The sequence below is a fragment of the Physeter macrocephalus genome, unplaced genomic scaffold, assembly GCF_002837175.3.
Source record: "Physeter macrocephalus isolate SW-GA unplaced genomic scaffold, ASM283717v5 random_718, whole genome shotgun sequence".
Classification (NCBI taxonomy): Eukaryota; Metazoa; Chordata; class Mammalia; order Artiodactyla; family Physeteridae; genus Physeter; species Physeter macrocephalus.
Genome location: NW_021145814.1, coordinates 16,654 through 31,359, shown reverse-complemented (window position 1 = coordinate 31,359; position 14,706 = coordinate 16,654). Strand labels below are relative to the sequence as shown.

The 14,706-nt window shown below is 48.0% G+C and overlaps 1 protein-coding gene across 3 annotated transcripts in view; it reads left to right on the top strand.

The window, feature by feature from the left end:
• The first annotated feature begins 126 nt into the window (after positions 1-126).
• Positions 127-14,706, top strand: part of LOC114483957 (RNA-binding protein Musashi homolog 2-like) — a 31,213-nt gene continuing 16,633 nt past the window's right edge. The window contains exons 1-6 of one of the 3 annotated variants that reach the window (XM_028485722.2): positions 127-265; positions 571-611; positions 935-1,016; positions 1,732-1,816; positions 5,657-5,698; positions 10,782-10,975. In XM_028485722.2, the coding sequence (XP_028341523.1) occupies positions 204-265; positions 571-611; positions 935-1,016; positions 1,732-1,816; positions 5,657-5,698; positions 10,782-10,844 (375 nt within the window). In that variant the 5' untranslated portion in view covers positions 127-203 and the 3' untranslated portion in view covers positions 10,845-10,975. Of the gene's footprint in view, positions 266-570; positions 612-934; positions 1,017-1,731; positions 1,817-2,482; positions 2,558-5,656; positions 5,699-10,781; positions 10,976-14,706 lie in introns of those variants that run through there. The other 2 variants (XR_003678586.2, XM_028485723.2) reach the window with 2 other exon arrangements.

Genomic DNA, 14,706 nt, shown 5'->3' with positions numbered 1-14,706 from the left:
GAGCTAAGCCGAGCCCACGTGTGACGGCTCTCGCCGCTGCCCCGGCTCCGCCGCTCTTAGAGAGATTCGGAGGAGCCCGGGCGGGGGGGAGGAGGAGGGGGAGGAGGGAGCGGGAGATCTCGGGGCTCGGAGCCGGCCGCCGCTCCGCTCCGATCGCTGGGGGGCGGGGTTTGTTGGGGGTGGGGGGGCGGGGGGGCTCAGATATGGAGGCAAATGGGAGCCAAGGCACCTCGGGCAGCGCCAACGACTCCCAGCACGACCCCGGGTAAGTTTCCAGCCGCTGCCCACCGCGCCGCCTCGGGCTAGCTCTCCTTGCAGCGGCGGGGACGGCGGTGCGCGGAGCCGGGCATCTCCCGCGCCCCCCCCACCCCTCCCGCGCGCCCCCCCTCCCCCGTGGAAGTTACACACCTTTGGATTGCATTTCGCCGTCACCTTCTCCCCCACCCCACCTCCGGGCTCTCGCTCGCTCGCTCCCCCCCCTCCCCGCTTTCCTTTTAGCTTTTGTAAGTTACACGTCAAAATGGCCGATCTGACATCGGTGCTCACTTCTGTTATGTTTTCTCCCTCTAGTAAAATGTTTATCGGTGGACTGAGCTGGCAGACCTCACCAGGTAAGGGAGGGAGGGGGGGACTCCTGGGTCCCCCCCTTCTTGGCTTCTTTATTGCTCTTTGTTATCCCGGTGTAGGAGCCCCCCCCCGCCATTGGCTCCCCACTTCTCCTGTGCAAGGTTATTTTTTTAAATAGCAAATCCTTTCCGAGCCCTCTACGCGACCTCTGTTGCCGAATTTCCCCCGCGTGTGCAAAAAAAAAAAAAACAACCCAGAATAACAACAGAAAACTACTTTTGGTTTTTGTCCTTGATCAAAATTTGCATTGCTTTTTTTTTCCACACCTTCTCCCCCCCCCCCAATCTCTCTCTTTCTCTCTCTACAGATAGCCTTAGAGACTATTTTAGCAAATTTGGAGAAATTAGAGAATGTATGGTCATGAGAGATCCCACTACGAAACGCTCCAGGTAAAGCATTCCCTTCTGGATTTTGTCTTTATTTTAGAACAAAGTTTAAGTGTTATTTTTGGAGGTGTCTTCGGAAGTAGCTAAGCGGATTTAGAATGGGGCTCAGGCATGTGGCTGGTTTCGAACGTCGCTCCATCCTCCCCACTCCTCCATTAACCCCAAAGGTTATTGTTAATTGGGGCTGAATTCTGGATACACAGATGCCCACATCTCCGCTTTAAGTCATTTTCCCGTCGCTTCTTTTTCTCCTGTTTCAAATGACATTCAGCTTCATTCACTTTCCACATAGTTGTTTTTTGTTGTTTTTTTTTTTAATGTGTGCTTCCCCAGCACTCCCAACTCCCCGAACTCTTAAGCCCCTTTAGAAAGCTGGTTGGATCTCCTCTAAGTGCCTGGGTTTCTTCGGAATAAAACAAAGCGTTAAAGAAAGGGAAGGGGAGGAGGAGGAGAGAAACTGAGGTGGCGAAAGAGTGTGGAGACACCAGCGTTCTCCAAGTTACCTCCACCAGCCCTGCCCCCGTTCCACTTCCCCCATTAACCTTGATGTGTTTCCTTGCGAGGCCGAGGGCTGTAGGCAGGAGGGGGTGGGGAGGGTGGGGAGTGGGGGTGAGCGGGGGCAACTTTGCTCTCCATTCTGCATTAGGGCTCGCTCCTTGTTGCTCTCGATGGTGTCACATTTTCTTGTTTGTTTTTCTCCCTCTTTGTCTCATTTCAGAGGCTTCGGTTTCGTCACGTTCGCAGACCCAGCAAGTGTAGATAAAGTATTAGGTCAGCCCCACCACGAGTTAGATTCCAAGACGGTAGGTTGCTTTTCCTTGTTGTTGTTGTTTGCCCCTTTTCAGGACCGATCTGGGCATTGACAGCCCAATTTAAAGAGACAGTGTCTTCTTTTGCTTCTGTGCTGAGAACTGGGTACTTTGAAGCAGAGGTTGCAAGTCGGTCCTAAAGTTTGCCGCAAAGGCTGGATTTGGGGTTTTCTTTTTAGAGCCTGTCCCACTGCAGCCCCAGATGCTGCCAGGCCTAGGCTTGGGGGAGGGGTCGGCTTGGGGAGAGGCTATCTTCCGGGCCAAAGGACCCTGCGAAGAAACTCCACCACCGATCAGAGGCAACTTTTCTTTGTCAGCCGAGCCCAGCCCGCGTTACCAACTGTGGCTGTGGGAATCGGCTCTTAGAAGGCACAGCTTGCTTCATGGCCGAGGAGGACAGGGGGCCGAGGGGGACTGGGGGCCGAGGGGGACTGGGGATGGGAGGAGGTGAGGGGGCGCTAATCACAGTGCGGGCAACAGGTTCCTCTTGGGCACTTCGGATTTGGAATGTGGTTTGAGAAGGGAAGGATACCTCCCAGATCCAAGCTGGGCATCCAGTGGGTGACTCCAGATGGTGTGAAATCTAAGGCTGATAAGCTCTTGAGTTTCAAAGTGGTGTGGTTTTTTTTTTGTTTGTTTGTTTGTTCTTTTCTTTTTCAGATCCTTTGAGTGTGGGTACTTTTACAGCATTAGAAGGTTTTAAAGTCCATTGTTGAGGGGATAAAAGTCTCTAAGGTCAGAAGAGGAAGGGAAGAAAGTATCAGTGTATAATAATACATTTAATGGGGGAGAGGAAGGGGAGTTCATAGCATTTTATTGTGGCTCTCCTGCCTTCCTTGTCTACTAGAATTTCCCCACGGTTTTTATTCATCCGACTTAAGGCAGGGGCCCTGAGGTGACTTTGGGATGCAGTGCTGGGCTGCTGGGGACTTCACCTCTCTGAGGTGGGTGAGTGCGATGGGGGCCGGGGTAGGGGTGGGGTGGGGAATCTTGCTCTAGGCCCAGCTGCCCGTGCAGAGCTTGGGCAAGCTGTTCCCTGCCTCTAGGCCTCAGTTTCCTCTTCTGTAAAATAAAGGAGTGGAACAAGCGATCTTCTCATGTCCCTTTTGGCATTAACACTGAATGGCAGAGAAGACAAGAACCTGGCCACCTTTGGTACCCTTGAATTGATTTTTAAAATTTACCCTTTTTCTCTGATCAGAGGTCAGGTGCATGCCTCCTACCCCCCCACCCCAAAAAAAAGAGGCCCACACTTTAAGTTGCTTTATTAATTGCACTGAACTTGTCCTAGCTTGTGGCCCAGCCTTTTTGCACTTTCAGATCATTTAATTTCAGGGACAATCATTTGCAGGGTGATAACGGATGTCTGAAGAATTTTTATCTCTTTGACTTCTTGGCTAGACAGTTCAAAAAGCTAGTAAAATTAAAGAGGAAAGATATTTCAAGGCAAATTCGGGAATTTATTATTCACCCCTCTGTCTACCCCGGGTGGGAGAAGTATTATAGTATTTGACTTCTGTGGTGTCTGGTGGGTCATCTTCCTTAGTATCAGATGCAGCGCCTGCAGTTTTCCCTCACTAATTGTTTGTAGACATGTTTTGGTCACTATTATTTAGTATAACCTAGCTTTTGACTTTGTTTCAACGTTCAGTGCCGGAGGCAGAAGCGGTTGGTTTATTGACATGGAAACGAGGATCTTGTTTACTGTTACCTTAAAAGCTTTGTTTAGGTAACGGCCATTCACATCCAAAATAGTACCCTAGTCTTTTCCTAGAGGATTTGTAGCTACAGTAAGTAGAGTTGTACTTAACTAACTAATGTTTTCATTTTTGGTAGTTTTCTTTTTCGTTCGTTTTTAAAAAACAGTTGACAGGGATGTACAAAAGGTTGGGATTTGCCTTACTTCTCTTGACCCGCCCTCTCCTTTTAAGATCTCAGCGTGTACACTTGGCCCACGGAAGATCTCTCTTTGTGGTATAACGCGCTGTTACCACCATACCCTATACAGGAGTTCTGAATTGGCTTCGAGTTTTGTAACTTTAGATATATATAATTTTTTAGCGCTCTGCTTTATTTACTTCTCCTTACTCTTCTCTGGCTCCTGGCCTTTCCCTCACCTCTGACATGTTCCTCACCTTTCACCCCACAAGCAAGGTGACTTATTATTGCAGTTGTGTGATCAGCTAAAAAAAAAAAAAAAAAAACTTTGGGAGAGTGTTTATGAAAAGACATATCTGTCTTACGTTTGGTCAACAGAATGGAAAATCCTCACCTGTTGTATTTCTCCTGTCGACAGCCCCTAGTCTGTGCTGAATCTACCTGTAGCTGTGGTAATGTTAATCTCCTTGAAAGGGTAGTTTCCTAGATCAGAGATTTTTGTGTGTTTTAGTTTTTGCAAAGTAATCTCTCATTTCTCAGGTGATGTTTAAAGGTGGAAAACATGCTGCAGACTTTTATGAGGTCTTTAAACTACCTTAATAAAAGTGGTAAATCTTTATGTCTTACTGGTTAGGTCCTAGGGGCTGTTAAGTCTGGGAACAGAGTTAGCTCTGGTGTGACTTTCCCCCTCCTGTGTGCTTTTTCCCAAAGCATTACTCTCCCCGCCCCTGCCCATGGCAGAACTGAAAACAAGGTTGAGATTTACATTTTAAAAGGGGAAAATTTTAATATGAAAGCCAAAGCGGATAAATAAATAACTTGTAGCTGTATTCCTGCCACGCTCTCCGTGTTGAATTTTACCCAGAGATTTGTGACATTTAGAAATCTAATGAAAACTAACAATGGGAATATTTTTTCATTCTTTCCTTTCCCATATTTTCTGTCCAACAACTTTTCCCCCCTCAAATCAGCCTATTAGACTCAGTTGCTTCTGTGGGAATTGTTTAGCGTTTTTAAGCCAGTCCCTGATTCAGATCTGCAGATGTCTGATCTGGTGTACTGGTTGTTTTTCCATTCAGACTGAGGTTGGGGTAGGGGGAATATCCTAAATGTTGCACTAGATTCTGACTGCCTTTTTTCAGTAATTTTTTTTTTTTTATCCTCTCCCCATAACGGCCTTACTTTTCTAATATGGGTTTAGGTTGCTAATAGATTTTTACCCCCTGTGATTTTGAAAATCCAGGTGCATTTATCTCCGATGTTTCCATTTATTTTAATTTATTATTATTATTTTTAAGAACCCACTCAGGCTCTGTAGTTTTTGACACCTGCTTTCTTTTGAGGTATAACTACAGAACGAACTACCCTTTTGATTCATCTTCGGTAATTTTACTTTTGCCAAGATGAGTGAAGTAATTCAAGCAGAGCATGGTGTTGCATGTTGATGGGGAGTCTTTTGGACGTTGTTGACTTAAAGAATTTTTGGAATCCCATTCCCCACCTGTGTTGTTTAGTTATCATTGAGGAGAAGTACTACCATCTAGTTACGAGCTGCTGGAAGGGTCTTCCATGTAAATTTCAGGTTATGATTTTTTTTCAGTGATGATGTACTCATCTTTTCTCCCAGCCATGCATTGCAAATTAGATGCATGAAGGCCTAATGCAAGCGAAGCCCTTGCCTAAATAAGAACACATGAGGTCTGGTGTATTACAACATTACACATTGATATTCATGGTGGGATGTTTCAGAAAGGCTCACTATGTTTGTTACATTTTGGGAGCGACTGTTGCAGTTTAGATCAAACTTTAAGGAAGCTGTTAAGTTGCCTGAGAAGTTACTAAAAGCTGGGTTAAAAGCCTGAGAAATGAGTGATTAATAACTAGGTGATTAGTCAGAATTGTTTTTCTCCCCTCAAAGTCATGCAGCTGACTCCTGCTTTTGCATTTTTTCCCCAGATTGACCCCAAAGTTGCATTTCCTCGTCGAGCGCAACCCAAGGTAAGTAGGAGAATCAGTAATAGGATTTTAGCACTCCGAGGTGGTTGCTAAGGATTTCAAGTTTCCAACAGAGCACTGGCAAGGAAGCGTTGAAACCTGGTGCACACGGTTTCTTCAGGGTATCAGCACGTGGCTGTGGAGAGGCCAGGGCAGGCGCTCTGTGAAATAACCGTGTGTCTGCAAGTCAGCTGTCCCCAGGTGGGTTCTGGGCATCCAGCTGGGGGCAGGGGCAAGCCCGATCCTTCCTGGGAGGACCCAGCTCCATCTGTTGCAATATTTATGCAAGTGTTTTATTTATTTTTTAAGCATCGCTGAGATCATATCAGGAAAAGTTGGACATTTCCTCGTGACTCTTTGTTGGAGGGTACTCTTCTGAGGTCTTACAACGTAGAGTTTATGGAGGGGAGTAGAATTTAAGTAAACAGCTTGTTCTTTCTTGGGAAAACAACTTTGTAGACCCATGAAGCCCTCAATCTGACAGAGGAAGTGTTTGGATGTGTTGGTTTCAGGTAGGTTGGGTAAATCTGGGCACACTTGAAGCCAGCAGTGCTAGCTACTCTTTGGTGCAGGTGCTGGTGCCTGGGCGGAGAAGTGCTGGAAACGTTGTCCCTTTGTAGGAGTGGTACTACAAGGCTTGCTGAAAGGCTTGAGATAGGCCTTCACCTTTTCCCAAGTGTGTAGTTAACATAATTTTCACTGAGCTTGCCAGGTGTGGCCACAGTATCACAGCTGCATAAAGCTTAAGGTGAAATTTAAAGGGCCTATGGCTTCCACACTAAATTTGCACTTTTTAATTATACCTTTTTCTTCCCCGGGTAATATCGGAAGAAATACTTTTTCCGCATCTTGTGGTCTTGGCACTCTTTTTAAGGGAAAGGGGAAAAGGTGAAGCATTTGACTGTAGGTCATAAAGGGATAGTGCTGTGGTTTTAGCAAATTCAGTTTATTTCTTTAAGCATGGTCTCCCAGAAGTGGTGGAACCTTTTAGCTGTGCAAAGGAAGGCATGGTTTTATACATTAATGAAGAAATAGTTGGCTGTTGTGGATGGTATTTTGAGAATTTCAGGTTGGAGCCTGCCATGCGATTCCCTCCTTCCTTCCTTCTTCTTTCCCTCTCTTCCTCCCTCCCTTCCCTCTCTCTGTCTCTCTCCCCCCTCTTTCTTCCATGTCTTCCCTTCCCTTCCCCTCCCTTCCCCTTCCCCTTCCCTCTTTCAAAGGAAGCACAAATCTCTAAACAAAAATAGTGAAGTATTTTCTTTAGGCATTTTTTTCCCTAAAGCTTAAGCAAATAATAGGAATTAATGAATCAAAGCGGTTAGATTATTTCTGTACTGAGCACAAACTTTGGGACCGTGTTAAGTGTTTAAAGGTTGCTTTCCAAACTGTGTGTGATCCTTGACATTTCAGAAGGCTTCCAGGATTAGCAGTGTTTCCTCAGTTTGGAAGAATTGCTGTTTCTTCCATAAATGTGAATCTTCAAATTTCCAGGTTAGTCATTTGATCACCGAGAACTCGGATCAGATTACCCTAGAGGGAAACTGGAAAAATCCCTGACTTGGTCAAACCATGGGTTTGACCTGTTTTCTCCTCTCCCTTGCTGCTCTTCCCCAACCCCCCATTTTTTTTTAAAAACCAGGAGGACAATATTTTATTTTAATATACTCTGGCATTTGGTTTTTCACTGATGCATTGAACTTAAAAATGAGGCAATATTTCTCAAACTTGTCAAAGTGTGCCCCCCCACCCACCCCCACCCCGAGTCTGGGTTGGCTTAGGTGAATTATCAGACTTTTGGATGTGAGCTCACATTAAACCAGTTGGGGAAGGACATCTTTCCATGGAATTCTAGGAATTTCATAACAATACTTTACTTTTTATGACACACGTTACTTTACAAGGAACTTTCCTATCCACTCTCTTCATCTGAGTCCCAGGCCCTGCAACACTGAGGAATCATCTACTCTCAGTTTGCTCATCTGTAAAATGGGAGTGATGACGGTAACGCCCTCAGAAGGGGGTCGTGAAGAGTAAAAGAGCCTGGCACAGGGTGAGGGCCTTGAGACTTATCATCCTCATCCTCACCAGCATCATTATTGTTGGTTTTATCACCATTGTTGTTGTTTTCAAGCTTAACAGCCTGTGTTTGGATCTCAGCTGTGCCACTCGTTAACTGAATTTGGGCAAATCATTTAACTTCCTCAAATCTCAGTTTCCCTATCTCATTGGGTTTTGGTGAGAAGTAAATAAATTAAGAAAGGTAAGGTGCCTAAAAAAAGAGCTAGCGTATGGTAATACCGTATGTGGGATCTGCTGTTTTAGTTTTTTTAATGTCTTTTATGGAAGTACAGTTGATGTACAGTGCCGCGTTAGTTTCTGGCGTACAGCAAAGTGATTCAGTTGTACGTGTGTGTGTGTATATATATATGTATTCTTTTTCGTATTCTTTTCCATTCTGGTTTAGTCACCGAATGTTTTTCTTGTTATTTTTGTGAGGCCCTCACACTGATCCTGTGAGAGGTCCAATAATAATGACGATGTTAATTGAGTTTGTGTACCAGGCACCGTGGTAGGGGCATGATGTGTATTCACTCCCTCAGTCTTCACCTCTGCCCTGTGAGGTGGGTGCTAGTATTAGCTCCCTTTTCTGGATGAGGAAACCAAGGCACAGCTGGGTTGAGAAGTGGTGTAACCTGGCCCCAGAACTGGGCCCTCTCCTGGCATTTGTCCCGCGGGGGGGCCCCGAGGGGTACGCAGGAAGAGTGGCTCTGAGCGGTCACCAGGCTGTGAGGAACCGCAGCCGGCACCTCCGGACCTGGACCTCGAAGTTGCATGGTTGGGTGATTCGCCCAACGCCTGTGATGTCATACCATTGTGTGACCCTGGTGTGTCTCCGAGCCCTCAGGGCATCTTTCAGAGGGTTCTGGGGTTGAGGACGGGGTGTGGTGGTTGGGAACTGGGGCAGGGTGTGGAGAGAGAGTCTTCCAAAACCCAGCTGGCAGGAGAGTAGAACGTTAACTCAAGCCTTGTGTGTTTCCAGTAAAGCTCGTGTGCGTTTGCGTTAGGGTCTCAGTGGCAAGGTGAGCTGTGCCTCTCCTCGGGAACTGGGTGAGGAGCTTGTCAGTGATGCGTCAACGTGTCTCTCAGTTAAGATGCATTTCTCTGCTCTCTGGCCGTCCCTCCGTGCTAACACTTGCCAGAGAAATATTCCGTGGAGGTGTTAAAACAAGACTGGTGGAAAGAAACTGTAACCGAATACAAAAGAAGATCCGCGGCAGCGAAGAACAGATTTCATATTAGGACTGTCATAATATTCTTTAAGGTATCACATAAATAAAAATCGGTTTTGACGAGAATTTTAATGAGCAACCCAAGGAAGGGTTTTGAATCCTGCCGTTCATCTCTCCCTCTTTGCGATAGAAGTGTTCACATCTCAAGTGAAGTATAATGGACATTATTAACTAGTCGCGGGGAAGCTCTTTGGAGACTAGTGGCCGTTAATTAGTGAAGTGCCTTTTGATCAGAAGAAGATAGGTCTGTTCTGTATCTTTCTGTTTCTCCGGATGATGACTTCATGTGGTAAAATATGTAAGAGTTTCCCTCCCCTCTGTCTTTAAAGATTAAAGTGGTCACGCTACTCTAAAAAGATGACTTAATTTGAAGCCGTTGGGGAAACGGGGATGATTGGGATCAGTCATGTCACATCCTTTTGTCGGTCTTTTTGGGCAGGAGTGTTGGCTACCTGGAAGAACTTTGCTCAAGCTTTTGGGTTCTTTTTCTTGTGCGGAGAAACCAAGAGACTGCCTAGCATCTTGGGGGCAAGAGTGAGTCTGGGTGTAACTCACCATCCGCCCTAATTATCCTCATGTATAATAAAGCATTCCCCACTCCCCTGATTACCATTTTCCTCCTTCAGTTTGCGAGGCCAGAACCTTATCTGTTGATCAAGAGAGATCTCATTTGTTCAACCTACCTCCAGTTGCCTTTGGTCACAGCTGGGTGACCCTGGGCAACTCACCTTGGGCCCTCCAAGCCTCACTTTCCTCCCCTTTAAAACGGGGATCGTGGAGCCCCCCACACGGAGCTGTTTTCTTTTTTCAAAAATATTTATTTATTTATTTAGGCCGTGCTGGGTCTCAGCTGCGGCACGCGGGGTCATCGTTGCAGCGTGTTTAGTTGCGGCACGTGGGCTTCTTAGTTGCGCCATGCGTGTGGGATCTAGTTCCCTGACCAGGGATCGAACCCCGGGCCCCCTGCACTGGGAGTGCAGAGTCTTAGTCACTGGACCACCAGGGAAGTCTCTGGAGCTGTTTTCAAGAGGAATGCAGAAATCTTTTGCCGGGAACCTGGCACCCAAGTAGCACCCGGCAAAGGTCTGCTGATACTATTGTTATATAGACTTATTTTTGTAGAATAAAAAAAAATTACGATGGTGCAGATGCCCTAAGAAAGTTCTTCATTGGAATGTAAGCCCCCTGACGGCAGGCGTTTGATAACTGTTTGTTAAATGAGCGCGTGGAACGCAGCCGGCCTTTTTCGCAGGGGAGGCAGCTGACACCCAGGGGAGTTACGTCGATTGCCACAGGCCACATAGCTAAGTTGTGGCAAGGTTGAGCTAGAAGCCGGGTTTTCCTGCCCCCTGGAAGGCTCTCCAGATGGGTTCAGTGCAGCCTGGGTGTTTCACGCACCCATGTCCTGTTCGGGCGGAGCAGTTTCTTGGCAGCTTCTCAACGGCGAGGGGTGAGTTTTCGACATCTGGCCTCCCCTGCTGCTGTGGGTCGGGTCCTCCTAGTGTCTTGCAGATCCTGGGTGATGTGCAGCTGTCACCCGGACAGCCACAGTTAACCGACCTGCCGGTGGGTTTCTGTCGCCAGCAGGGATGTGGTGGGGTGTCTGCAGCCCTCATCCGCAGCAGCGAGGGCCTCGGGGGATTAGTGGCTTAGCTTCTTTCTTTTCGGGGAGCGTGGCTGCTTCCTGCGTTCCCGGTAGCAACAGGTGTCAGCTCAGGAGGGAGGGCACCTTGTCCTACAAATGTCCTTTCCCTGGATTTTTGCCTCTCCTCATGTGCTTTCGTTTCCGTGTTAAGGTCAGTCCACGCGGATGCTGGAGGGCCCGTGTTCTATGTCAGATGTTTTTGGCGGACAGGTGAGACCCCTGTGCCCCTCCGGGGAAGGAGAAGGAGGAATGCTCTGAGGAATCAGCTGACCTCCTGGGTGCCTCTTGAGGCGGCATCCATTCTTTTTGTCCTATTTTGTATTTTTAAACCCCGAACGTTCTCCGGCCAAGAGCCCCGAGAACACAAAACAGAGATGGGGCTCCTCATTTCTGCCCCCGTGTTTGATCTGGTGTGTTCATTTACTAAGCGCTCCTTTCATTGTTGGTACTTGCTGACTGACTGTGTGTGCACCCACTTTCGGGGGGATTTAGGAAACCCTCCTTGGCTTCCCAACACCCACCGAACAAGCTTTAAACTTAGCCTGGGAGGCAAGGTCCTTCAAGATCTGTATGGGGGTCTTCTTCCAGCCTATTCCCCAACTCATCTAACCTTTTGCTGCTTAGAACCTGAGTGTTCCGCCTACTCTGAAGAGCTGCCCTTTTGTGGGTCCCCATCTGCACTGCCCTTCCTTCTCTCTACTGTACAAAACAGACCCCTCTTTCAAAGCCCGAGTTAGTCGTTACCTTTTCCACGAAGCTGTCCCTGCTTCTTCTTGGACGTAATACTTCTTTCTCTGGATTTTCACAGCACTTTACCTTTTCTTTGGTGATGGCCCTTCCAACAATAATAAATCAGCAAAAACCATATTGATACATCCATTAGGCATTGTGCCGGGGACTCACTCATTCATTCGTTTATTCACCAGACATTACTGAGCACCTGCCATGTGCCAGACACTGCTGTATGGTTCTGGGGATGGTGTGGGGAATAAGACAAAGGCCCTGCCCTCGTGGGGCTTTCACTCTGGTGGGGCAAAGAAGCGGGGAGCAAAGTATACAACACAGCGGGCGGTGTGAGAACCTCAGCAGGGTAAGAGTGATGGGGTTGGGCACTGGCCATGTCTTTAACACATTCAGATGACACATTCAGTGTTCAGTACTTATTTCCCAGTCTCTGCCCGGCACCGGGGACCAGCCTCTGTGTTAGGTGCTTTGTTCTGGGTTTTATAGTTCCTTAGGTTCATGCCTTATTGCCTCTACTGGAAATCAAGGCACCAGCGTATTCTGCTAATTAAAAAGTAACCCTCAGCTTTTAGTCGCGCTTTTTTGCACACCGTGACCTCCGTTTTAGATAGAATGAATGCAGGATGACAAAGGAGACACAGCGCTTGTCTTCAGGGGTCTTACCTCTCGGTTGGAAGGACGGGGTGCCGCCCGTGCTACAGGAGAGGATTCAATAAGCACGGTAAGAGAGGTCGGAACAGCATTTCGAAGAAGGAGGAGTGAAGATAGCCCCTTGGGGGAGGTGCTTTTTGCCCCAGATTCCGAGGAACAGGTAGGAAGGAAGAATGGCAGGAATGCGATTTTTCCTACTGGGGGCCAGGAGGTCAGGAGGTCAGGACCTGCAGCTGCAGGAAAGGGTGTGTGCTGCCGGGTGCTCTAGGATGGGGCCTCGTTGGCAGCCTGGGCCAGCTCGTGGAAGGCCTCGAATGCCAGGCCAAGCAGATGCGGCTGTGCTTTGTTGAGCAGGCGCTGGGGAACCTGTTGTGTGTGTGCAGGACCATGGAGCCGCTCCGTACAATGTGCTGAGCTCTTTTGGACCAGTGTAGAAGCTGGGTCCCTGATAGGACGGTGGCTGTGCCGTTTCATGGAGAACTTCCCGCCCTGGACTTGTGCCTTAAGCGTAATTCATACCGCGTTCTTTCGACCCTTTCTTAGGAGTGATGTTCTGGGCAGATGCCACCCCTGATCTGTGGGGTGTGTGGCAGCTACGGAGAGCTCGCTCATTCTCTTGGTTCCGCCTTCTCCCCTCCTCTCCTTTTTGCCTCCTTAACAAGGGACCATGATATAGACAGCATTCCAAAGTCTTGTGCTTGTGATCTTGACCTTACCGTGTGTAGACATTGAGGTTCGGAAATCTCAGATTGTATGACACCAGTGGCTGCTCTGTGGCTCAGAGCATCCTGACCTGTGATTTCATAGGTAGTGTCTGCTTGGGGTCACGGTCACCTTGGGTGAGTGGCTGCCTAGTGTGCGGGACGTGAGGTTTTGGAATCATGACCTCTGCCTTCCGTGCGGTGTGAGAGGTGTGAACAGGCGGGGTCTTGGGCCCGAGCCCCCCCCCCCCCGTAGTACATTGTAGTAGCAGCTGAGGATGGTTGGTCCAGTTGGGACAGTATTTGGCTCCCCAAAACAACAAGGTGTCCCTTTTCACCCTCTCCTTCAAGGGTAGATAGCATCAAGCTCCCAACTCTCCAGGAAGTTATTTTTAGGGAGGGTACTTCTTTATTTTATTTGAATAATCAAAAAGAAAAGTCTTGGGGCTTCCCTGGTGGCGCAGTGGTTGAGAGTCCGCCTGCCGATGCAGGGGATGCGGGTTCGTGCCCCCGTCTGGGAAGATCCCACATGCCGCGGAGCGGCTGGGCCCGTGAACCATGGCCGCTGAGCCTGCGCGTCCGGAGCCTGTGCTCCGCAACGGGAGAGGCCACAGCAGTGAGAGGCCCGCGTACTGCAAAAAAAAGAAAAGAAAAGTCTTAAACTCAGAATAATGACTGTCACATATTGTGTTTCAGTATATGTTCAAGGAACCATATGAGCCTCTATCTGCTTAATCTTTAATTTAGTCCTTACAACAGTCCTTGGGCAGTAGTTGGTATTCTCTCCATTTGACAGATGGGGAAACTGAGTCCGAGGGGAATAAGAAGCTTTCCTAGGGCCACAGAACTAGTAAGGGTCAGGGTTGGCCTTTGGTCTGAAGTCTGTCTGAATCCCTTTGCCTTCTTAACCACTCAGCCCCACTGCACCCAACACGAGTGGGTAGATTTTAGGTTCCTGCGCTTTGCCTGACTATTATAAGACGCTCAGGCTGAGGGGTAGCATTTGTTCTCCTCTGGTCAGGAAGTTTCAAGTTAGTTTCTATTGCCTATTTTTTAAGAACCTGTTCAGCACAGTTAAATGCCACTTACTAGCTACGGAGTTTTAGACAAATCATTAAATGGTTTTGTGCCTGCGTTTCTTCATCTGTAAAATGAGGATTTTAATATTTCCTACATCCTAGAATGGTTCAGGGAATTAAGTAGGTTAACACACATGAAGGGCCTAGGGTGATATCTGCACATAGAGGGTCCAGTGTAGGCATCTGTTACTGTCCCCAAGAGACGGCACTGCCCAGATTCTAACAGGCCCTTACCTAGTAGCTCGTGGGTTGATTGGTACTGTTGGCCCTTTCTAGGGGTGACGGATAGAACAGCACATTGAGATTCGGGAAATTCTATGTCAGTGGCTCGGTCTCCTCCTGGGGTCCTGGCTCTCGAAGGGAGCATCCTTTATCTTGGGGATGCTCCCTGGGTATTGGGAATGCATTTCCTTTTCTGCATCTGATGCCTGTTTTTGCTGCTTCTGAGAGTGGCGTCCTGCGGAGCAGCGGGGGACAGCCAAGACACCGCTCTGTGAGAGGTGTCCCTGTGAGCCTTCTGTCTCCCAGTCCTGGTCTTTATCTGCCTGGGGGTAGTTCCACCACTGACTGATCTGAAAGCATCACATTCATTTATTTGTCACTGGCTGTGACAGGCGAGTTAATGCTAATGGATTCTTTTTTTAGCCTGTTGTCTGGGATGAGTTTCACCCAAATGTCCTGAAATCTAAGGCATTAGGGGAACGTGTAACTTTTAAGGCAGGGGAGGATTTAAAGGATAAATAGGGTTTCGTACGCAAGGGCTAGGGACAACAGCGGCCAAGGAGGGGATATTGGGCCACAGCCCAGAGTCTTCTTTTTTTTTTTTTTTTTTTTTTTTTTTCTTTTTTTTTTTTTTGCGTTCGGCGGCCTCTTACTGGCGTGGCCCCTCCCGGTTGGGGGC